Below are 26,093 nucleotides of genomic sequence, written 5' to 3'. Positions count from 1 at the left end.
CCTTTACACTTAATCTTGAATTGTGCTAATCTATTTGCTGCTTTTATAATAGTCATTTTACAGTGAAATACGTAGTTTATGTCAAAAGAAAATCAGCAAGGAATTGTGCTGGGTTCCCACAAGTGTCGCCAAGCGTCCATCATCAACATCGCGTGCCACAACTCGCTAACCCCAGAAATCCATGGAGTGAGAAAGGAAACCGGAGCACATGAAGGAAATCCACAGGGAGAAAGTATAAACTCCTTACAGGCAATGGCAGGGATTCAAAGTACAGAGAATAGAGCCCACATATACACATGACTGTGCGGCTAGGCATAGCCCAAATACCTGCTACAAACTTGCTGACAATACAACCATTGTTGGTAGAATTTCAGGTAGTGATGAGAGGGCGTACAGGAGTGAGATATGCCAACTAGTGGAGTGGTGCCGCAGCAACAACCTGGCACTCAATGTCAGTAAGACGAAAGAGCTGATTGTGGACTTCAGGAAGGGTAAGACGAAGGAACACATACCAATCCTCGTAGAGGGATCAGAAGTGGAGAGAGTGAGCAGCTTCAAGTTTATGAGTGTCAAAATCTCTGAGGATCTAACCTGGTCCCAACAAATTGATGTAGTCATAAAGAAAGCAAGACAGCAGCTATACTTTATTAGGAGCTTGAAGCGATTTGACATGTCAACAAATACACTCAAAAACTTCTATAGTTGTACTGTGGAGAGCATTCTGACAGGCTGCATCACTGTCTGGTAAAGAGTGGCTTCTCTACAGGACTGAAAGAACCTGCAGATGGTTGTAAACCTAGTTGGCTCCATCTTGGGCACTAGCCTACAAAGTACCCAGGACATCTTTAGGGAATGGTGTCTCAGAAAGGCAACATCCATTATTAAAGACCTCCAGCACCCAGGACATGCCCTTTTCTCACTGTTACTATCAGGCAGTAGATACAGAAGCCTGAAGGCACTCACTCAGTGATTCAGGAATAGCTTCTTCCCCTCTACCATCTGATTCCTAAATGGACTTTGAAGCTTTAGACGCTATCTCACTTTTTTAATATACAGTATTTCTGTTTTTGCACATTTTTAAATAACCTATTCAATATATGCAATTGATTTACTTGCTTATTTATTATTGTGTTTTATTTTATTTATTATTTTCTCTCTCTGCTAGATTATGTATTGCATTGAACTGCTGCTGCTACGTTAACAAATTTCACATCACATGCCGGTGATAATGAACCTGATCCTGATGATCAAAGTATGGATACATCCTAGAACCTTGAGATTCATCTCCTTACAGGCAGTCATAAAACAAAGAAACCCAAAAGAACCCATTTAAAATGAAAAGAAGACTGTTTAAAAACCCAGTATGCAATCCCCTGCAGTTTGCCTACCAGGAGCACAGTGGAGTCGAAGATGCTGACATCTACCAGCTGAACAGAGCCTACTCCCACTTGGATAAGCAAGGCAGCTTATTTCTTGATTTTCCCAAGTGCCTTCAATACCATACAGTAGTGGTCCACAACCACCAGGCCGCACACCGGTACCAGGCCACAAAGCACGTGCTACCAGGCCACAAGAAAATGATATGATTTGGCGATATTTAACGTTACGAATCAGCTGCACCTTTCCTCATTTCCTGTCACACCCACTGTTGAACTTGACCGCACACAAGGTCATCAGTCACCTAAACACAGTGATACCCTCACGCCAGATTTCACTGGTTGGCCTCAGGTAACCAGCCACCTCATGTGGCTGGCGAGAAGTGCCATTGCTACTGGCCTGGAGTGTGGACAGATGGGCGCCGCCTCTAAACCTGTTCAGCACAACGAATGTTTGTGGGGAACCCAGGGCTAAAATATTCACTGACGACCTAATTCGGGCTCAGGGTTTCGTAAGTAGCAGAGCAGCTACCTCGCTGCGATCTACTGAAGGTCATCCCTCGAGCCAAACTTTTGTTGGCCGATAGATCCTTCCAACCTACAAGTGGGGCGGGCACGCGCCTTGTCGCAGTCCTCGCTCGGTCAGTCGCTCTCTCCGGACTGCGACTGTCACGGCCCAGGCACGGGGACCTCCGGCCCTTACCTTGTCCTCTCACGCCACCCACAACCAGCTGCACCTGGCTAAGGTGTCTGGTGGTGGGTGGGAGGCTGGAGTTCGGGCCTGGAGGCTGTCTAATAAGGCAATGAAGCCCTCAAAACTGCTTCAGCACCTTGAGTCCAAGCACCCTGCATGTAAAGACAGACCCGTTGAGTTTTCTGAGCTGAAAAAATGTCAGCAAGCAAGTGCTAAGAGCCACGAAAACTAAATTGTGGAATAGACTGGGCATAAGGATCCCCCTTCAAGTATCGCTGCCTCCCATCATCCCTCGATGGGAGGGGTGATGCAGGGAAACAAGCCCAGGGCTTCCACTGATGCAGCAATATTGGTGTGTTGCAATGATTTAATATGTTCATATGAGGAAAATGTGCGCAGTGTGTATAATATCCAAACGTTACTTAAAATGTTATGATGCTATTGACTTATAAGTGACTTCTAATTGACTTATCACTATATGCTTATCACTGTGTTTAATATTAAATTCATTAGATAAACACATTTAGAAATGAAATTGAGTGTATTAGCCACTTATAAGTGACTTATAGTCAAATATAGAGGCCTATATTCTGGTCATGATTAACAACCCCCACCCCCCCCCCCCCCCCCCCGTCAGCCGGTCTGCAAGAATATTGTCAATATTAAACTGGTCCGTGGTGCAAAAAAGGTTGGTGACCCCTGCCACACAGCCCACATTGCTGGGGGAAATGCTCCGCACAATGCAGGTTGGAACCTCTGTCATGAATAATGGACTACCCGACTGGCAGACCAGTTTGTGTGGCTTCAGAGCTGTGTGTCGGACATAACCGTATAACCATATAACAATTACAGCTCATAAACAGGCCATCTCGGTCCTTCTATTCTGTGCCGAACGCTTACTCTCACCTAGTCCCACCGACCTGCACTCAGCCCATAACCCTCCATTCCTTTCCTGTCCATATACCTATCCAATTTTACTTCAAATGACAATATCGAACCTGCCTCTGCCACTTCTACTGGAAGCTCGTTCCACACAGCTACCAGTCTCTGAGTAAAGAAGTTCCCCCTCGAGTTGCCCCTAAACTTTTGCCCCCTAAATCTCAACTCACGTCCTCTTGTTTGAATCTCCCCTACTCTCAATGGAAAAAGCCTATCCACGTCAACTCTATCTATCCCCCTCATAATTTTAAATACCTCTATCAAGTCCCCCCTCAACCTCCTACGCTCCAAAGAATAAAGACCCAACTTGTTCAACCTTTTTCTGTAACTTAGGTGCTGAAACCCAGGTAACATTCTAGTAAATCTTCTCTGTACTCTCTATTTTGTTGACATCTTTCCTATAATTTGGTGACCAGAACTGTACGCAATACTTCAAATTTGGCCTCACCAATGCCTTGTACAATTTTAGCATTACATCCCAACTCCTATACTCAATGCTCTGATTTATAAAGGCCAGCATACCAAAAGCTTTCTTCACCACCCTATCCACATGAGATTCCACCTTCAGGGAACTCTGCACCATTATTCCTAGATCACTCTGTTCTACATGGTTATAAGCAGCACTGGGGCCACTCAGGGTACTGGCTCCTTTCCTGCTTACCCAGTATACCCCAGACTTTAGCTACAACACTGAGTCATGTCATCGGCAGAGATTCTCTGACGATTCACCAATACTTGGGTGTATAAAGGGAAGACGGGAGGATGAATACAGGGCCCTGGTGGAGGACTTTGTCAAACGGTGCAAGCTGAATCATCTGCAGCTCAGCATCAGTAAGACAAAGGAGATTATGATGGACTTCAGGAAGCTGAGGCCTGCACTGCTTTCTGTTATATTGCTGGTGAGGACATAGATGTGGTGAGAACCTACAAGTACCTGGGGGTGCACCTGGATGACAGACTTGAGTGGAGCACCAACACAGAGGCTGTGTACAAGAATTGTCAGTCACCTCTACTTCCTGAGGGGACTGAGGTCCGTTGGAGTGTGCAGGCCTCTCCTTCACATGTTCTTCCAGTCTATTGTTGCCAGTATAATCTTTTATGTGGTGGAGTGCTGTGGCAATGGCATCAACACGGGTGATGCCAACAGGCTCAATAACCTTACTAGAAAGGCTGGCTTTGTAATTAGGAGTCAAACTGGACACACTAGAGGCTATGGTAGAGCAAAGGATCCTGCGGAAAATCCTGGTAATTTTGGACAACATTTCTCACCCTCTGCATACCACCTTGGCTGAACAAAGGAGCACTTTCAGTAATAGACTAAGACAAAGACCACTATAAGAGGTCATTTTTACCCTCAGCCATTAGGCTCTATAATGTCAACCAATAGCTGGGAAAATGATGACCCCCCCCTGTTCGGCTGCTTGTGGTAACTTTTTTTAATTCTTTCTTACTTCTCTTCTAATATTTGTGCATCTGTGCACTTGTAATGCTACTGGGACAGTGTAATTTCCTTTGGGATCAATGAAATATCTACCTATCTTATCAGACCCTCGAACAGACCTCGCTAATACCAAAAATGAATTTGTAATTATCCGAATATCATTGTGGTCCTTGCACTTTATTTGTTGACCTGCAGTACATTTACTCTGATGCCACCACGCTATATTCTTCAGTCTGTTTTCTTTTTACTGTTTCGATGTACTTAATGGAATGATCTTCCCTGGACGGCACACTCTCAAAAGCTCTTCACTGTATCTCAGTACACGTGACAACGATAAACCGATAATAGTACCAATATCAGATAATATTGATAAATGCACATTTGAGAGGGAGATCAGTGGCAGGCCTCATCCACAATGGAGCCACCATGAGGGTAGTGAGCAGTGAGATTGAGATTCCATCCTTGTGTATTGAGTCTGATAGGGAGGGCCCTTCTCACCACGATCTAATCATAGTCTTGTGTTCGGCCAGTGTCACTCCTACGCCACAGTGAGGCGCCGAGGTAGGATTTTGTAGGAGATTCATTCTCTGGCAGGTCTAACCTAGCCATGAAGGAGATGTTCCATCGGTATACTACTAGACTAGATTTAGTAGTAGGACCGTGGCTGGCTAAGTCATGCCTTTGCTACTTTGTAGGTTATGCCTCTTCAGGCAAAGGCTGCACCCAGCGAGGACACTTGGCAGCAGCATATCTGATGGTGTCTGTGGCAGATGAATCCAAAAGGCTCAACGGTACAGCCACCTTGGTGGCACGCGGAGGAACCGGAGTGCTGGTCAACGGATGGCATCACCAGACTGGTTAGTTGTCACTGCGGGGCAGCTTCCTGATCCGCTAAGTTTGTTACACTCCTGTGTACCACTTAGCATCAGACTTGGAAGCCCAGAGAGACTGTATGGTGGGGGCACGACACTGTCTGTCTTATTACTGTGCAAGGCATGTTGGAGTAGAGTTTCTGGACAGTGCTGATCCAATGCTGGTCTTGTGGCCCATAAACGTGCCTGCAGAGACTGAACTCTCAGCACAGTCAACATCGAAATCGATGGACAGCCGAAGAAGAAGAATCATAGTCTTGTGCTTGTTTGAGAGTTCACCTGATATGTTTTGGTCTTGTCCTTTTTTTGGAAAAAATTTAGGAAAGATATTTTTGATACATTCTCTACAGTTTTGCATATTGATTTACAACCTCACCCTACTACTGCAACTCTTGGCTTACGAATGATTAATCTGCAGATGACTGCATTTGCTACTTTAATGGCTAGAAGATGTATTTTATTGAATTGGAAAGAGATAAATCCTCCAACTGCATCTCAATGGTTTTCTCAAACCATATCCTGTTTAAATTTAGGAAAAATTAGAAGTGGTACCTTTAATTCCTTGGTTAAATTTGAAGAAACTTGGAGGCCTTTTATTCAATACTTTCACAGAATATGATTTGACCTTTTCCAATTCCTTCATCTTTCATTAATTTGAGGGGTGGAGCGGAGTTGACAACACTAATAATTTTTTTTTGATGTAATAGAATAGCCCATCTTGCTTTTCTTTTAGTTTAGGTTTAGTTGTGTTTAGTTCAGTATATTTTGTTTTTGTTTTTTTTCAATTTGGGGTTTTTTTCCTATCTTTTTATTTTTTTCTTCTCTGGTATCCTGTTTATATTTAGGGTTTGGGAGGTCTATTATATGCTGTTACCTATAGATTTTACTCATGTGTTAACTATTAACAATGTAATCTCACTCCCTTTGTACTATTATGACTTGTGTATCTGCTTTTGAAAGATTCAATAAAAAGATTGAAAAAGGAAGAGAGTTCACCAGATGAGATATCTTGCCAGACAAAGACACAAGAGACTGTAAAAGCTGAAATCTGGAGTAATAAAATGCTGGAGAAATTCAGCAGGTCAAGCAGAAAGTAAGGAGGGAAAATATAGTTGATTTTTCAGGACTTTTGCCAATTGGCATTGATGGTCTTCTCAGGGAATAGGATCCAGCATCTGCTTTTCTCACAGGGTGTTGAGACACTGCCTGACTGACTTGGGTGTTTATCATCATAAACTTTTGTACAAGGGTTCAGTGGAATCGAATGGAAAGGAAAATTTCCTGGCAACCAAGGGTACCATGACCAGACCCATGTCTACCAAACTCAATGATAGATAGAACCTCAACCTCAATATTTATTGCCCTTGAAATTTGCCTACTCATTATCTATGCACATCTCTACATAACTGCAAACAAAAAATAGCCATCAGCATGACGACTTCTCTAGGTTAATTTTTCCTCCTTTGGCTTAAGATTTGCTGATCAGAGGTTGGACAAGCTTGGCTGTTTCCTCTGGAGCAGTCCAGGTTGAATAGGAGCCTGATAGAAGTACGCATAATTATGAGAGAATAGAAAAAGTAGAAAGAGTAGACAGAATATTTATTCCTGGAACAAAACATCTTATACTGGAGAATATGCATTTAAGGAAAGACAGGGTAAGCTAAAAGTTAGATATGAGAGGCAAGTTTATTTATACAGTGTGTGATGAATGTAACTACAATTGAGGCACTTAAGGGGCTCTCAAATATGCAAGTGGATATGCTAGAATAAAGGATTTGGACATTGTTTAGGCAGATGAAATAAGTTTAGCTATGTTTAATTCATTGGGCACTACATTGTTGGCAGAAGCGGTGCTCTACTTTCTATGGTCTACAGATGAAATGGAAGTATTTCAGGTATGGGCTTTGCGTGTCAATGGGGTTCTTTCCTATGGTCAGGAGAGAGAGCCACCACCACATCTTCAATTTTTGCTTCTGTGTTGTTTCTTATTGTTTGGTGAACACCCCAGTTCCTCCTCCTCCTCAGGGCTCGGTTTGGGACGGACCATGGCAGAGTTCAGTCAGTGCAAGATATAGAAAACCACTATCAGTTAAATAATAAATAACTAGGTAGATGGATGGATAGATAGAAAGATACATAGATAAATAGATAAGCAAATAAATAAATAAATAAATAGTGCTAAAGAGGAATATTGTGATAATTTCATGGGTTTATGGGCTGTTCAGAAATCTGATGTCAAGGATAAAGAAGCTGTTCCTAAAACATTGAGTGTGTGTCTTCAGGCTCCTCTAGTTCTCTCTAATGGTAGTACTAGAATATGAAGAGGACATGTCTTGGATGGCGAAAGTCCTTGAAGATCGATTCTGCCTTCTTGAACCACCCCCTTTTGAAGATATCCTCAGTAGTGGGGAGGCTGTGCCCTTGATGGAGCTGGCTGAGTCTACAACCCACTGCAGCCTCTTTCAATCCTGTGCATTGGAGCCTCCATACCAGGCAGTGATGCCACCAGTCAGAATGCTCTCCACCGTTTATCCGGAGACATTTGTAAGACCATTTGTTGATATTCAATATCTCCTTAAATTCCGAATGAAGTATGACAGCTGGCATGCCTTCTTTGTGATTGAATCAATATTTTGGACCCGGGGGATATAACAGCAGCATAGAAACTGTCCTCTAGTCCAGAGACTTCAGAATCTTGTACCTTCTGCCCAGTGGGTGGGAGTTGAAGAGAGAATGTCCAGGGTGGGAGGAGTCATTGATTATGCTGCCTGCTATTGTGACAGTGAGCAGTATAGACAGAGTCCACGGAGGAGAGTCTGGTTTCCGTGATGTGCTGAGCTCTCTGAAGTTTCAGGCAGAGCAGTTACCATTTCAGACTATGGTATATTCAAGTGGGGTGCTTTACCGGTTGTGTGCAGTGCCAAGAACTCTCAATAGTCCCAACACCATCCAGGACACAGCGCACTTCACTGGCATCCCATGAAGCACCGCGAGCGTTCGCTCCTTCCGACTTGGTGTACGCCATCTACAAAGTGCACTGCAGTTACTCTCCAAGACTACTTCAACAGCGTCATTGAAGCTCAACTTCCAATATATCATGGGTTTCAGTGAAATCCCCGGCACCATTCTTCTCAACTCCAAGTACAGGCCCAGAGCCATCAAACATTTCTAAATGTGTAAACCTTTATATTCTCAGGATTACTCGTGTAGACCTCCTCTGGATGCATATCAACGCCAGCACATCCTTTCTTAGATAAGGGTCCCAAAACTGCTCACAATGCTCCAAGTGCAGTCTGATTAACAGCTTATAAAGACTCTGCATTACATCCTTGCTCTTATAGTCTTAAAAAACATTTCATGTGCTGTACTATTGTCTGATCTTTGCAAGGAAATGTGGCAATGAGTTAACATAATCAATGACAGATGTCTGTTTTATTATTTGCAGGAGAAGAACAGGCAATTTCCACAACTTTGAAAAGCTTTATCGTGACCATAGTTATTATATTTCTGTTGGTGGTCCTGCTGATGTTCATTTATATAAGGTGAGCTTCATGTTGACTTCTGCTTGTTACTCACTGATGGGCAGGAGAGGACTGAATTGACTGTGCTAAATGAGGAGCTCCCTGGAATCATTTCTAATGCCAGGTCCCTCTCTATAAGCAAACTCATTGTTAGTGGAAAATTAACAAACTGCAGATGCTGGAATTCAAAAATAAAAAAAAAAGCACCAAAACAGTAGAAGAGCTCTGCAGGTCAGGCAGCATCTGCGGAAAGGTAAATGGGTTTATTTACCTTTTTACTGAGATACAGTACAGAGTGCCACAGTAGCCCAGTGGTCAGCACAACACCTTGCAGTACTGATTTAATGCTAGCCTTACCCCCGATTTAATCCTAGCCTCGTCATGGGACAATTTACAATGACCAACTAACCTACCAATAGGTACGTCATTGGTCTCAGGGAGGAAAATGGAGCACCCGGAGGAAACCTGCGTGGTCATGGGGAGAATGTACAAACTGCTTACAGACAGCAGCAGCAGTTTAACTGGGGTCGCTGGTACTGTAGAGTGCTGTGCCAGCCACTATGCTACCATGCCACCCCATACAGTGTCTTACATAAACATCCACCTCATTCTTTATGTCAACCTGCCAATCTTCAGGCCATGCCATTCAGATGACGTGACAATATTATTTCATGACTATGTGCTGAATCATAACTATATGTGCTGTTATTTGAACCTTGGTCCCAGAGAAACGATGGTTCATTTAGCTGTATAGATGCATGCGGTTGAGTGACAATAACCTAGAGCCTGGCGGTAGGTGCATCCAGGCTCATGCTTTTTCTGCCTGTTGGAAGGTGGAGATGTTGACTGCTTTACTGAGGCAGCGAGAAGTGTGGACAGACTATGAAGGGGAGCTGTATCCACAAGTCACTGCATTTCTTGCTGTCTCAGGCAGAGCACTTGCCATGGCAACAGTTATTGTCTCAGTATTTCAGGCTGAAGACACCTTGCCATACTCTTTGACCTGAGGCATTAACTCTCTTTTACTCCTCACAGATGCAGCCTGACCTGCTCGTGATTATTTTAAGCCCACTGCTGGCACTGGCTCACTGATTAGCATATGCGAAGGTTTCCAGGGCTCTGGGGCTGTACTGACAGGAGTCTAGAACAATCGGGATGATCTCATAGGAGGAATGTTTTCTATAGTGGGAGAGTCTAGGACCAGAGGGCACATCCTCAGAATACAAGGATTGCAGCGGTGTGCTACACGCAGCGCTGAAATAACGACACGGAGTCGGTAAACTGCAGTTAAAGAAGTTTTTATTTGAACTTTGCGGCTTCGCTTTAAAGCATCCCTGATCCTGCCCTCCCCAGGCGCGGATGCTGTAGGAGACACGTGTTCACAGCCCCGCGTGAGATTTTCCCTTTGTTAGTGAAGCAGACCTGGCGCCCTTTTGGGACTGGCCTTTATGCCGGCGCGCTGGCTATTTGTGAGCCGGTTCGAGTGCGCTAGGAAGTGGGTCGCCACATAACTCCCCCCACCAGAACCGGCGAGACACCACCCAATGTCCACAGTCTGGGCTGGACCCTGTTTGGGAGGTCTGCCTCTGCGCCGCGGTGCCGGAAACTTGACTGGTTGCGTCAGGTCCACATGGGCTGGTTTGAGTCGGTCCACCATGAAAACCTCCTCTCTCCCCCCAATGTCCAGCACAAACGTGGACCCGTTGTTCCTGAGCACCGTAAATGGCCCCTCGTAGGGCCGTTGCAGCAGTGGCCGATGCCCGCCCCTTCGTACAAACACAAACTTACAGTTCTGCAGGTCTTTGGGTACGCAGATCGGGTTCTGCCCATGCTGCGAATTGGGTATGGGGGCCAGGTTGCTGAGCCTCTCGCGTAGTCTGCCCAGGACTGCTGCGGGATCTTCCTCTTGCCCCCTTGGGGCTGGTATGAACTCCCCGGGGATGACCAGGGGTGCGCCATACACCAACTCGGCCGACGAGGTGTGCAGATCGTCTTTGGGTGCCGTGTGGATGCCGAGTAGGACCTAGGGAAGCTCGTCCGCCCAGTTGGCTCCTCGCAGGCGGGCCATGAGAGTCGACTTCAGGTGACGGTGGAAACGCTCCACCAGGCCGTTCGACTGTGGGTGGTAGGCAGTTGTGTGGTGCAGCTGAGTCCCCAAAAGGCTGGCCATAGCTGACCACAGGCTGGAGGTGAACTGGGCACCTCTGTCGGAGATAATGTGGGCCGGTACACCAAAGTGGGACACCCAGGCGCAAGATTCGGAGGTGGTGTCGGTGAGTGGGACCGCCTCTGGCCATCTGGTGAACCGGTCCATGATAGTGAGGAGGTGCCACACTCCACGCGACACTGACAGGGGGCCCACGATATCCACATGAATGTGATCGAAACGCCGGTGGGTGGGGTGGAATTGCTGCGGCAGAGCTTTGGTGTGCCGTTGCACCTTGGCAGTTTGGCAGTGCATGCACATTTTGGCCCATTCACTGACCTGCTTGCAGAGTCCGTGCCAAACGAACCTGCTGGAGACCATCCGGATGGTTGTCCTGATGGAGGGGTGTGCTAAGTTATGAATGGAGTCGAAAGCACGGCGCCGCCAGTTTGCCGGGACAACGGGATGGGGTTGGCCGGTGGTGACGTCACAGAGTAAGGTCCTCTCACCTGGGCCTACGGGGAGGTCCTGGAGCTACAAACCAGAGACTGCGGTTCTGTAACTAGGGATCTCCTCGTCTGCCTGCTGCGCCTCCGCCAGCGCCTCAAAGTCTACCCCTTGGGAAAGGGCATGAATGTTAGGGCGAGAGAGCGCGTCCGCCACGACATTGTTCTGACCCGAGATGTGCCGGACATCCGTCGTGCATTCAGAGATGTAGGACAGATGGCGCTGCTGGCGGGACGACCAGGGATTGGACACCTTCATGAACGTAAAGGTAAACGGCTTGTGGTTTGTGAACGCGGTGAAGGGCCTACCTTCTAAGAAGTACCTGAAATGCCAGATTGCCAGGTGTAGCGCCAACAGTTCCCGGTTGAAAGCACTGTATTTGAGCTCGGGTGGTCGCAGGTGTATGCTGAAAAATGCCAGGGGTTGCCAGCGACCGTCGATGAGTTGCTCCAGCACCCCACCAACTGCCTTGTTAGATGTGTCCACTGTGAGGGTGGTAGGGACGTCCATTCTGGGGTGCACTAGCATCGCAGCGTTTGCCAAGGCTTCTTTCGTTTTAATAAAAGCGGTGGTGGACTCCTCGTCCCAGGTAATGTCCTTGCCTGGACCCGACATCAGGGCGAACAGGGGCCCATGATTCGGGCAGCTGAAGGGAGGAAGCGGTGGTAGAAATTTACCATACCCACGAATTCCTGAAGGCCTTTGATTGTGGTGGGTCGGGGAAAATGGCGGACTGCATCTACCTTAGCGGGCAGAGGGGTTGCCCTGTCTTTAGTAATCTTGTGGCCCAGGAAGTCGATGGTGTCGAGCTCGAACTGGCATTTGGCCGGGTTGATTGTCAGGCCGTATTCCCTCAGTTGGGCGTAGAGTTGACGGAGATGGGACAGATGCTCCTGACAACTGCTGCTTGCTATAAGGATGTCATCCAAATAGATGAAAGCGAAGTCCAGGTCACGTCCCACCACGTCCATTAACCACTGGAACGTCTGTGCGGCATTCTTCAGGCCGAGCGGCATGCGGAGGAACTCGAAAAGGCCGAATGGGGTGATGAGAGCCGTTTTGGGGACGTCGTCCGGATGCATCAGGATTTGATGGTATCCCCGGACGAGTTCTACCTTGGAGAAGATCCGTGCGCCGTGCAGGTTTGCTGCAAAATCCTGAATGTGCGGCACAGGGTAGCGGTCCTGTGTTATAGTCTTGTTCAGCCTACGGTAGTCGCCGCATGGTCTCCAGCCCCCTGTCGCTTTGGGCACCATGTGCAGGGGGGAGGCCCATGGGCTGTCGGACCTCCGTACGATCCCCAATTCCTCCATCCTCTGGAACTCCTCCTTCGCCAGTCGGAGCTTGTCCGGGGGAAGCCGCCGAGCGCGGGCGTGGAGGGGTGGTCCCTGGGTCGGGATGTGGTGCTGTACGCCGTGTCGGGGCATGGCCGCTGTGAACTGCGGTGCCAGAACCGATGGGAAATCCGCCAGGATCCTGGTGAAGTCGTTGTCGGACAGCGTGATGGAGTCGAGGTGAGGAGCTGGCAACTGGGCTTCACCCAGGGAGAACGTCTGAAAGGTCTCGGCGAGGACCATTCTCTTCCTGGGCAGGTCGACCAGTAGGCTGTGAGCCCACAAAAAATCCGCACCCAGAAGCGGTGGGGCTACGGCGGCCAGTGTGAAGTCCCACGTGAACCGGCTGAAGCCGAACTGTAGCTGCACCGTACGGGTGCCATAGGTCCTTACTGTGCTGCCATTCACGGTCCTCGGGGAGAACCCGGTGCCCTGTTGCGGGTGTCGTAACTCGTCGGAGGTAAGAGGCTGATTTTGGCACTGGTGTCGACCAAAAAATGGCGTCCCGACCGCTTATCCCACACATACAGGAAGCTATCCCGATGGCCAGCTGCTGTAGCCATCAGCGGTGGCTGGCCCTGGCATTTCCCGAGAACTTGCAGGGCGGGCTACAGCGGCGGGCTTCTGCGCCCCACCGCTGGTGGTAGAAGCACCATTGTTCATTGGGCCAGGGGTTGGCGGGCTCTGCAGCCGGGCCAAGTCTGGTTTGCTGCTGGGACCGTGGCCTGGTGATCTGTGTGAGGGACACCCCACTCTCCTTCTTGGCTTTCCACAGCAAGTCCGCCCGGGCTGCCACCTTCTGGGGGTCGCTGAAATCCGCGTCGGACAGCAGCAGGCGTATGTCCTCAGGCAACTGCTCCAGGAATGCCTGCTCAAACATGAGGGAGGGCTTGTGTCCTCCGGCCAGAGACAACATCTCATTCTCTAAAGCCTATGGAGGTCTGTCCCCCAAACCATCCAGGTGCAGTAAGCGGGCAGCTCGCTCGCACCGTGAGAGTCCGAAAGTCCTTATGAGCAGGGCTTTGAATTCCGTGTACTTGTCATCCGCTGGGGGAGACTGTACGAACTCCTCAACCTGGGCCGCTGTGTCCTGGTCAAGGGAGCTCACCACGTAGTAGTAACGTGTGGCATCTGAGGTTATCTGCTGAACATGGAATTGGGCTTCTGCTTGCTGGAACCACAGGTGAGGTCGCAGCGTCCAGAAGCTTGGCAGTTTCAACGAAACTGCATGAACAGATGCAGCGTCGTTCATCTCCGGTCCAAATATCGTTTGGACCATCGGGGTCACCAATTGCAGCGGTGTGCTACACGCAGCGCTGAAATAACGACACGGAGTTGGTAAACTGCAGTTAAAGAAGATTTTATTCGAACTTCGCGGCTTCTCTTTAAAGCCTCCCTGATCCCACCCTCCCCACGCGTGGATGCTGTAGGGGGCACGTACTCACAGTCCCACGCGAGCTTTTCCCTTTGTTGGTGAAGCAGACCTGGCGCCCTTTTGGGATTGGCCTTTATGCCGGCGCGCTGGCTATTTGTGAGCCGGTTCGAGTGTGTTAGGTAGTGGGTCGCCACAGGATATCCCTTTAGAACGGAGATGAGAAGGAATTTCTTTAGCCAGATGGTGATGAATCTATGGAATTCATTGCCACAGCTGACTGTGAAGATAATATCATTGGGTATATTTAAAGGGAGGTTAATAGGTTCTTGATAAGTAAAGGCATCAACGGTTTCAGGGAGAAGGCTGGAGAATGGAATTCAGAGGGATAATAAACCAGTCATAATGGAATGACTGAGCTAACTTGATGGGCCAAATTACTGGCTGGTTTAAAAAAAAAACATTTCTTGGGGATTAGGAGCTGCAGTGTTGAATCAGGTTCACCGGTCTCACAAGTGAGACAGAAAGCACTGTCTGTGAATAGGTATGTCAATAATTTACAACACCAGTGAATCTGCAGATGCTGGAAATAAATAAAAACACAAAATGCTGGCAGAACTCAGCAGGCCAGACAGCATCTATGGCAGGAGGTAGTGACGACGTTTCGGGTTGAAACCCTTCATCAGGAGTGAAGTGACATGGGATGGTCAAGGGGGGATAAGAAGTGGGGGGAGGGATGAAGTAGAGAGCTGGGAAGCGATAGGTTGGAGGGAAAAGGTCGATGGAGCAACACCTTATCTCCCGCCTTGGTAGCCTCCTACCTGCCGGCATGAACATCCAACTCACAGACCTCCGTTGATACCCCTGCCCCCCACCCTTGCCCCCATCCCTATCTATTATTTCAGTCTGGTTCTCTTTCTCTCTCTTCCCCCCCCCACTATAATCTCCCCCCAGCCCTACCTTTCTCTTTTATTTCCTATAATTCTCCACCTTCCCCCTAGCCCATTTCCCTCCAACTATCACTTCCCAGTTCTCTACTTTATCCCTCCCCCCACTTCTTATCCCCCCTCGACTATCCCATGTTACTTCACTCCTGATGAAGGGTTTCAGCCTGAAATGTCGTCACTACCTCCTCCCATAGATGCTGTCTGGCCTGCTGAGTTCTGCCAGCATTTTGTTTTTGTATATTAATAATTTATCTGCAAACTGTAAAAATTCAACCAAACATTCATGTTCCCCATGTTACAGGCACTACAAGGATGAATATTCAACAAATATACTTAATGGAAAGTGTACACAGAGCATACCTTCTCAATGATCATGTGTTCCATTTGGGAGAGTGAAGGGAGAGAGAGAACTTCCCACATGTGCTCTCTTGATACCCAGGATAGTTGAAACTGGACACCAGGCATCTAACCAATGGGAAAAGCAGCTAGAGTTTCTAAATTAACCAATCACGACAGAAATGACTTTTGACACTCAGAATAAGCCTCCCCCCACCCCCCAGAGGACAGGAGCTGAAACACCCGTTCCAGGGTAGTTAACCTCACATAATCCCATTTTTAACACAGAGCGACACAGTAGAGGCCCTCCAGCTCTTGATGTTGCTTTTGAGCAGGGAGGTTGTTCAAATGTCAGGCCAGGAGAAATACCTCATAACAAATTAAAGGAACACTGTACTGTTGGAAGTGCAAGCTGTTCAGTAGGGAATGTTGGTTAGCATGGATCAGTTGGGAATCTCGGTGGATATGGGTCAGCTGGGAATCTTGATGAGCATGGACCAGTTGGGAACTTGGTAGGTATAGATCAGTTGAGTCAAATGGACTGCTTCTGGGCTGTAGGACTCTATTGATTCACAAGATACAAATGATAACAGGATATTTTCTTGCAGGCTTCATGAAGGGCAATAATATCCACTATTTATTCCCCTCCACTGATGCTGCCTGATGTGCTGAGTTCTTCCAGCACTTTGTGTGCTTTCCTAAAGATATCTAGAGCCTACCTGCAGGATCACTTTTATTAGTGGTGGGACATGGGTTAAGGGTGAAGGGGGAAAAGTTTAAAGGGAATATTAGGGGGGAATTCTTCACACAGAGAGTGGAGGGAGTGTGGAATGAGCTGCCAAATGAAGTGGTAAGTGCGGGCTCGCGTTTCACATTTAAGAAAAACTTGGACAGGTACATGGATGAGAGGTGTATGGAGGGATATGGTCCAGGTGCAGGTCAGTGGGATTAGGCAGAAAAATGGTTCGGCACAGCCAATAAGGACCAAAAGGTCTGTTTCTGTGCTGTAATGTTCTATGGTTCTATAGTTCTATGGTTTAGGATATACTTTTTGTCAACATAATCACCTCAACCAAACTGTCCAAGGTTTGTTTTACACAGGTTCCCCTCCTGTTAAGTAAAAGTGGTCTTCTGTCTTCACTGAGGCTTTATAGTTATTGATCTCAGTGCATGGAATGTTCCAATCTACCACGCTGAGTTAAGGTGGGCTTCTTGTGTTGGAAACAAGCATCTTCCACTGAGAAGCAGAATCACTTTATCGCCAGTATGAGAAACACACCAGAATTGATAGTGGTTCAATGCCAAGCATAAAACACAATAACACAAATACAATAACAGACAGCACAATAGCAACCAACAATTTACAAGGCATTGGTCTAAACAGTCATAAGCTATCAACAAATAGAGAAAATATCAATAATCAAACTTAAATGTGAACTTATGAACAGGCTAAATAATTATCAACAGAACAAAGAGAGCAGGAGAGACCATTTAACAGGTGCTGTGCAGGGACTTTTTGGGTGTTACACTTGAGTGAGTTTTGTTGAAGTTGGATAGCTACAGAAAGGAAACATCAGAGATGATGTGTACTCCTGGTGGTGACTTGGCTTCTCCTAATGGCAATTTGGTGAATAAGTGACAGCTAGGGTAGGTGGACGTGGACTAAGCCGTAATTTTTTCAGCTCTTCACTTCGCTCTGGCAAAGAACAGGTCTTAGAAAAATAGAGGACTATGGGTAACCCTAGGTAATTTCTAAAGTAAGTTCATGTTCGGCACAGCATTGTGGGCCGAAGGGCCTGTATTGTGCTGTAGATTTTCTATGTTCTATGTCTTCTAATCTCAGTAGCTACCAGCTAATGATCTTTTTCACTGAGTGAGCCACTCACTGCCACCTGGACTTGGAGGCTGCAGGAAACCAAACGATGATAGAGGTGATCACAACACTCTCAAAGATGGCTGTGTAAAAATTCATCAGGATACGCCCTGAGTTAAGTTTCCTAAGCTGGCGTAGAATGAACAACCTCTGCTGGGCTTTCCTAGTGAGGAGAATAACATGTTTATAATCTTCCAGCACAGTCACCGAGCACAGAAATGGTCTCCTTAGTACTCTATTTCCATGATGACCTAGAGTATACTAATTCTATCTGCTCTCATTAAGATCATAAGCCTCATGTGTTTAAGTGTTTTCATCTTAACAATAGTAATCATATCTGCTTCCTTCACCCCTTCTTGCAGAACTTAAAAGTGAAAAGTTTAAAGGGAACATGAGGGGGAGCTTCTTCATTTAAAGGGTTGTGGGAGTGTGTAATGAGCTGCCAGCACAAGTGATGCATGCGAGCTTGATTTTGGTGTTCAAGAGAAGTTTGGATAGGTACATGGACGGCGAGGGGTATGGAGGGCTAGGATCTGGGTGCAGGTCGATAGGACTAGGCAGGTTAAGTGGTTCGGCATAGATTAGATGGATCAAGGGGCCTGTTTCAGTGCTGTGCTTTTCTATGGCTATATAACATTCCAGTCAGCAACTACTCCCTGTGTCGGAAAAAAAACTTAAAGCATACAACATATAACATTACAGCCCAGTGCAAGCCTTTGGCACATGATGTTGTTCTAACTTCCAGGTCAATCTAACTCTTTCCTCTCACATTGCCCTCCATTTTTTGCTCTACAAATCCTTTTTGAAGCTCCTTCCTCTCACCTTAAATCAATGTCCTCTTGTTTTCAGGTAGACTTAAAGAATAAGATTTGACCTATCTCTCCTATCTGCGCCTCTCATAATCTGATATATGGAGCCTCCTTTGCTCCAAGGAAAACAAACGCAGTCTCTTTCAATCTCTTCACCCTAATGAAAGCCCTCCTAACCAGGCAACGCCCTGCTACGTATCCCATTTACTTCTCTGAGGATCGTCACCTTATCGTAGTGGAGAGGCTTGTGAGATCTAGAGATCCTAAGAGCAATGCCATCAGGAGCCTAGCTCCTGATAGATCTTCCATTGTGGTAAGGTCAAGCAGGAGGTTCAGGATAAAGAGCAATAGAGCCAAGATCTCAACGGAGGACCTGGCAGAAGATGGTGATGCATCTCAATGGCAATAAAGATGGAGGAAGGCTGCAGCAGTGAAGATGTCTTCGATGCCATGCCAGTGGACCCTGACCCTGATCTGTCAAGGACTGTGTGGTGGCTGCTCATGTATCAGCCTCCCCTTGTTAAATAATAGGTATTCTCTATTAAGGGAATAATCCTTTGGAAGAAGATGGCTCGACTTGAGTGATTACACCACTACTAAATATCCTATGCATTCTCTCCAGCACAAAGGCATCCTTATAGTATCGAGATCAGAGCTGTGTCCAGTAAATGGCTGATGTTTCTTTCAGTGTTTTTCCCTGGCAATGGCCTGACAAACACAGAGTGCCAATGGTTACACAATGAACATGTTTTCTAACGTACTTTGCAGTTAGGGTGTGGATTGCACTGCCAGGTTCAATTACAGACTTCAAAATGAAGCTTGGAGATGTACGAAAAGGAAAAGGATTTGCAGAGAGAGAGAGTAAGAAATTGAGATTACTTGAACCAATCCCGAATAGAGTTACAATGAGATGAATAGCTTCCTTCCATGATCCTTGTGAGCTAAGGGTTATGCTGAAAAAGCAGATAGGTTCAAACGTCAAGCTTCACAGTACATTTATAACCAAACTACACATATGTCTCCATACACAATACTACGGAAAAGTCTTGAGTACACGTAAAAGAATTCTGTCAAGCAAGAATACTTTCAAAAAGAATGAATTGTAAGGTTCCTAAATATCAAAAAAATTCTGCAGAGAGCAGTAAACAGTAAAAAAGTAAATCAAATCAATATTTGGTGTGACCACCCTTTGCCTTTAAAACTGCATCAATTCTCTTAGGTCATGCAGATTTATAAGAAAAACTCGCTCGTTGGTTGTCCCAAGTATCTTGGAGAATTTGCCAGAGTTCCACTGCAGACTTTGGCTGCCTCACTGTTTCTGTCTGTTCAGGTAATCCCAGACAGCGTGATGATGCTCCGATCTCCCACAATCTGCCCTCACCCCATCCGCCCGCCACCCCACTTGGGATAGGGTCCCCCTTGTCCTCACCTGCCACCCCACCAGCCTCCGGAACTTCCACCACCTCCAACAGGATCCCACTACCAAGCACATCTTTCCCTCCTCCCCCCCCCCCCCCCGCTTTCCACAGGGATCGCTCCCTATGCGACTCCCTGTTCATTCTTCCCCCCCCCCATCCCTTCCCACCGATCTCCCTCCTGGCACTTAACCCTGCAAACGGAACAAGTGCTTCACCTGTCCTTACACTTCCTCCCTCATGACCATTCAGGGCCCCAGACAGTCCTTCCAGGTGAGGCGACACTTCACCTGTGAGTTGGCTGGTGTGGTATACCACACGGAGGCCACGCCAACTGAAACCATATTAAAAAGTCTAAGGTGCCTAAGATTTTTGCACAGTACTGTGCCACCCAGAGATTAATTTATCCTTCTCCTAGGTCCTATGTGCTCTCTTTAGGACAACTTCCACAAATGGATATTGTATCTACAAATACCGAGCACCCCTGTATAGAAATAAGTGTGCCACAGCAAAGGAGGGCAGAGAGCAAATTTTATATAGATTGTGCTTTCTCTAACTATTTAAGCAGTAGGGCTGGATGGAAGAAATGTTATTATATCACTCCATTTAGATATTTCTATTCTTCTAGGTGCAAGACACTGAGATGTCTGGGTCAACAAATTCCTGAACCGAAACAGAAATTTCATGGTCTGTTTGAAAATTATAATGGAGATTTTCAGGTAATCAATAGTAGAAATCCCATTTATCTTTGATTCCTGCATCCAGAATAATAATGCGGCTGGTAAAAATGTATTTTTATTAAAACAAACTTGAACAGAGAATTTCAAGTGTTGTTCAAAATAAGTCTGAAAACACATTTTTAATTAATTTGTATTTGTGCAGAGGCACAGCACAGTTGTGGACATTAGCAGCAATGACGTCCCTGAAGATTTTGACATGAAATGTGATAGTGGATACAATTGTTCATTTGGCAAACACGAGGAAATCTGCAGATGCTGGAAATTCAAGCAACACATACAAAATGCTGATAGGCCATCTCCCGCAATCTGCCCTCACCCCATCCGCCCGCCACCCCACTTGGGATAGGGTCCCCCTTGTCCTCATCTGCCACCCCACCAGCCTCCAGAACTTCCGCCACCTCCAACAGGATCCCACTACCAAGCACATCTTTCCCTCCTCCCCCCCCCCCCCCGCTTTCCACAGGGATCGCTCCCTATGCGACTCCCTGTTCATTCATCCCCCCATCCCTTCCCACCGATCTCCCTCCTGGCACCTAACCCTGCAAACGGAACAAGTGCTTCACCTGTCCTTACACTTCCTCCCTCATGACCATTCAGGGCCCCAGACAGTCCTTCCAGGTGAGGCGACACTTCACCTGTGAGTTGGCTGGTGTGGCATACTGCGTCCGGTACTCCCTGTGTGGCCTTTTATATAATCGTGAGACCCGACGCAGTCTGGGAGACCGTTTCGCTGAACACCTACGCTCTGTCCACCAGAAAAAGCAGGATCTCCCAATGGCCACACATTTTAATTCCATGTCCCATTCCCATTCTGATATGTCTATCCATGGCCTCCTCTAGTGTCAAGATGAAGCCACACTCAAGTTGGAGGAACAACACCTTGTGTACCGGCTGGGTAACCTCCAACCTGATGGCATGAACATTGACTTCTCTAACTAATGTTAATGCCCCTCCTCCCCTTCTTACCCCATCCCTGACATATTTAGTTGTTTTTTGTTTTTTTCCTTTTTCTTCTTTCTCTCTCTGCCCATCACTGTGCCTGTTCTCCATCTCCCTCTGGTGCTCCCCTCCCCCTTTCTTTCTCCCTAGGCCTCCCATCCCATGATCCTTTCCCTTCTCTAGCTCTGTATCCCTTTTTGCCAATCAACTTTCTGGCTCTCAGCTTCACCTGACCCCCTCCGGTCTTTTTTCATTTCTCATTTTCCCCTCCCACTCCTACTTTCAAATCTCTTACTATCTTTCCTTTCAGTTAGTCCTGACGAAGGGTCTCGGCCCGAAACATCGACAGAGCTTCTTACTATAGATGCTGCCTGGCCTGCTGTGTTCCACCACCATTTTTTGTGTGTGACAATTGTTCATTTGATTTATTTTTCCTGCATTTTACGTTAATGCTGTTTATCCTTAAAAAAAGAGAATTACAGGTGAAACATTGTTTATTAAAAAGTAAAGAGGCGACGTAAAGTCGGACAATTAACTTAAAGACTACCCATAGAATAAAGGGATCTTATTTGTATTGTCTGACAACATAAGTAACCGGAACAGAATTAGGCCATTCAGTCTGTCATATCTGCTCTGCTATTCCATCATGGCTGATTATTCCTCTCAACCCCGATCTTCTGCTTTCTCCCTATAACCTTTGACACCTTTACTAATCCAGAACTTATCAACCTTTAGCTTCAACATGCCCAATGACTTGACCTCCACAAGCATCGGTGGCAATGATGTCCATAGATTCACCACCCTCTGGCTAAAGAAATCCTTCCTCACCTCTGTTCTAAACGGACTTCCCTCTATTCTGAGGGGAATGTGCAGCGATTGGGAAATAAATGTGGGGAATGCACTGAGAACTTGCTTAGACTTTGTGGAAAGGAAGCATGAACTTTGCATAATCGTCTCTTTTGAATATGCTTTTTTAAATAACATAAAAACATAGAGGACCAATGACCAACAAAACAGAAAAACAAAAGATGAAATTCTGAATTCCAGAGTAACATACAGACTCAAAATGCTGGTGGAGCTCAGCAGTCAGGCAGAATCTATGGAAAGAAATTAACAGCCAACATCTTGGGCTGAGATCCTTCTTCAGGATCAGGACCCTACATCTGCTAGTCCAGATCGGGATGAAGGTTGTCAGCCTGAAATGTTGACTCTTTCTATAGATGGTGCCAGACCTGCTGAGTTCCTCCAGCATTTTGTGTATGTTAATCAATAATCAAATGGAGTATAGTTTTGATTATCCTATTATAGGTAATATGTCATTAAGCAGGAAAGAGTGCAAAGCTTCTTTGCAAGAATGTTGTCGGACTTGAGGACTTCAGTTATAGGGAGATGTTGGGTTGGCCTGGATTATGTTTATCAGTGCACAGGTGAGGTAAGGGTGATATTTTCAGGTGTAATAGATTCGCATTTAGATTTATTTATCACATATACATGGACATGTACCATGAAGTACCATTTGCATTAACAACCAACTCACCCAAGGATGTGCTGGGGGCATCTTGCAGATGTTGCCAAACTTTTTGGCGCCAACAGAGCATGCCCATTGTGCTCTGCAGAACCACACAGAACTGACTATTATGGGTATAGAGACAGTAAACACATGTATTAGTTTCTCGCGGAGAAAGGAAGTCGAAATCCAGACGACATAGGTTTAAGATAAGAGTGGAAGATGTATTTATTTATTACTGAGATATAGCACAGAATGGGCCTTTCCAGCCCTTTGAGCCACACAGTCCAGCAACCCCTGATTTAACCTTGCCTAGTCACAGGATGATTTACAATGACCGAACAACCTATCAACTGGTACATTTTCGGACCATAGGAGGAAACTGGAACACCAGGAGGAAACCCACGGTATGTTGTTGGAGAACGCAGAAACTCCTGACAGGCAGTGGCAAGAAATAATCCTGGGCCCCTGGTACTGTGCAAAAACCACAACGCTACTGAACCACAGGGATTGGAGGGGCATCTTCAGGGTGGTGTGTATGTGGAGCAAACTGGAAAAGGAAGTGGGTGATGCAGCTACAGAGGACAGACAGTATATACAGTCAATGACCACTTTATAAGATACACCTGGTTCAGTTGTTGTTCACACCAAATAGCAGAATGGGGAAGCAAAAATGCCAGATGGGGTGGTTTGAGTACCTCTGAAACTGCTGATCTCCTGGGGTTTCACACCTAACAGTCTCTAGAGTTTATAGAGAATGGTGAGAAAAACAAAAAAAAACATATAGTGATTAGCAATTCTGTGAGTGAAAGTGCCTTGTTAATGACAGAGGTCAGAGTTTCAAGCTGACGGGAAGGTGACAGTAACTCAGATAACCATGCACTTCAACAGTGGTGTGCAACATGTTTTAATTTTGAAGTGAGTGGGCTAGAGCAGTAGACCACCAACGTACACTTAGCAGACAGCCCAGTGCATCTGCAGATGTGAACTTCCCTCTCTTCAGGACATTTACAGAGACAGCTGCTTAAAAAGGGCCCACAGAATCACTGGGGACCTGAGTCACCCCAAACATAAACCGCTCTAGCTGCTACCATCCAGGAAACGCTACCACAGCATGAACGCCAGGGCCAGCAGGCTCTGAGACGCTTCCACCAGGCCATCAGACGGATTAATTCACCCTGATACAATTGCATTTCTATGCTACATTGACTGTCCTGTTGTACATACTATTTATTACAAATTACTATAAATTACACATTTAGATGGAGGCATAATGTAAAGATTTTTACTCATGTATGTGAAAGATTTAAAAAAGAAAGTCAATTTAATTCAGTTCAATTCAAGTTTAAAAGGTACCTTCTGTACCTAATAAAGTAGCCACTGAGTGCATATTGAACTGATTAAATGAAAGTGGTTGATGCAGGTATGATTATAACATTTAAACCCTACTTGAACGGGTATATGAATAGGAAAAGGGTAGAGGGATATCAGCCAGGCAGGGGGAGTAGACACTTTTGTCCGTATGGATGATTTGGGCCAGTGGGCTTGTTTCTGCGCTGTATTGCTCTGTAACACTGACATTTTATGCCCACTGGGTGTATGTGCATGATCTTCTGCTGCTGTAGCCCATCCACTAGGTTGTTTGAGTTATTGTCACCTTCCTGTCAGCTTGAACCAGCCTGGCCATTCTCCTCTGATCTCCCTCATTAATAATGCACTTTCATACACAAAACTGCCACTCTCTGGATTTTTTTTGCTTTTTGAACCATTCTCTGTAAACTTTAGATATTGCTGTGTGCGAAAATCCCAGAATTTTCAGGGATACTCAAACTATGCTGTCTAGCACCAACAATCATTCCAAAGTCAAAGTCACTTAGATCACACTTCTTCCCCATTCTGATGGTTGGTCTGAGCAACAACTGGACGTCTTAACCTTATCTTAATGTTTTTTTGCATTAATTTGCTGATTAGATATTTGCATTAATGAGCAGGTGTACAGATGTGGCCACTGAGTGTGTCTAAGATAAAAATAAATAACAATTCCATCCACAGAAACAAAATTTTGCTGTAAATCTCCTCCCTGTAATGGATAGCTTGGTGTGTTAGTGACACACCCTTTGTCTCACGACAATATGTAATACAATTTCTTTTTATTTTCTACAGAAATGGATTAATGCCTCTCACCCGGAGACAATGGATCCCAAAGAATGTGACATAGCTATTGTTGAAGATTAGAATCTCGAATGTTGGAATGTTGGAATCTCGAATGTCGAATTGGAGAGATAGTAAATGTGCTGATTTTTGTTAACATGTAAAAGAATTTGAAGCATCTGTACCACTCCAGGTAGATGCCCTCTGGAGAAATCGGGCCAGGAATTGTCGTCTCCCTCTGCCCTAGCTCGGATGTCATTTACATAAGAGATTCTGCAGATGCTGGAAGTACAAGGTAGCACGCACAAAATGCTGGAGGAACTCAGCAGGTTTGGCAGCATCTATGCAGAGGAATAAGGAGTTGATATTTCTGGTTGAGACCATTCATTAGGGCTGTAGGTATTTTGTCCTCTTGCACAAAGTACGCTGCAGATGCTGTGGTCAAATCGACACATGAAAACAAGTTGGATGAACTCAGCAGGTCGGGCAGCGTCCGTTGAAAAGCATCAACGGATGCTGCCCGACCTGAGGAGTTCATCCAGCTTGCTTGCATGTGTTGAATTGTCCTCTTTCACCTTTCTTTCCAGATCTGACGGAAGGTCTCAACTCAAAACATCGACCATTTATTCCTCTCCATAGGTACTGGATGACCTGCTGAGTTCCTCCAGTATTTTGTGTGTGTGTTACCCAGGTGTCATTGCTTCGATCAACTTCGTTCTCAAGATGTCTTGGCATAGGTTTCTGACTTGCCTGAGGATTTGTATCAATAGTGGTATCAATATCAATGTGACCTTCAGCTTTTGTTGTTCCCCTCCTCTTAAAACAGGAACCAAATCAAGCACCATGTGAGAAACCTTGAGGTGTTCCTGCTCACCGTTGACCTTACGGATGTTTGTTGTGTCCTCCCTACCCACTTATTTGTTTTGCTCTTTCTTTTACCTAAGTAATTCTGAGAAGATTACTCAGAATTTCTGAGAAAGAAAACTGAAGGGCTATGTAGGAGGGGAGGGTTCGATTGACCTTAGAGTAGGTAAAAGTCCAGTACAACATCGTGGGCCGGAGGGCTGCACTGTGTTCTCTGTCCTATGTGTAAATCTTAGAATACATGTTTGGGGGAATTCATATATGTAATGATAAATATAGCAAGAAATGATTTATTGGGGAAATTTGCATC

General features: G+C 46.0%; 1 protein-coding gene across 1 annotated transcript in view; it reads left to right on the top strand.

Moving 5' to 3' along the window:
* The window catches only part of LOC132391075 (interleukin-5 receptor subunit alpha-like), a 77,075-nt gene extending 52,049 nt beyond the window's left edge, over positions 1 to 25,026 (top strand). The window contains exons 7-9 of the mRNA XM_059963799.1: positions 8,768 to 8,864; positions 20,211 to 20,301; positions 24,932 to 25,026. Of these exons, the coding sequence (XP_059819782.1) occupies positions 8,768 to 8,864; positions 20,211 to 20,301; positions 24,932 to 25,003 (260 nt within the window). The 3' untranslated portion in view covers positions 25,004 to 25,026. The remainder of the gene's footprint in view (positions 1 to 8,767; positions 8,865 to 20,210; positions 20,302 to 24,931) is intronic.
* Positions 25,027 to 26,093: the final 1,067 nt, after the last annotated feature.

Source organism: Hypanus sabinus, chromosome 3 (genome assembly GCF_030144855.1).
Source record: "Hypanus sabinus isolate sHypSab1 chromosome 3, sHypSab1.hap1, whole genome shotgun sequence".
NCBI classification, from domain to species: Eukaryota; Metazoa; Chordata; class Chondrichthyes; order Myliobatiformes; family Dasyatidae; genus Hypanus; species Hypanus sabinus.
This window is presented reverse-complemented; position numbering and strand designations above follow the sequence as displayed.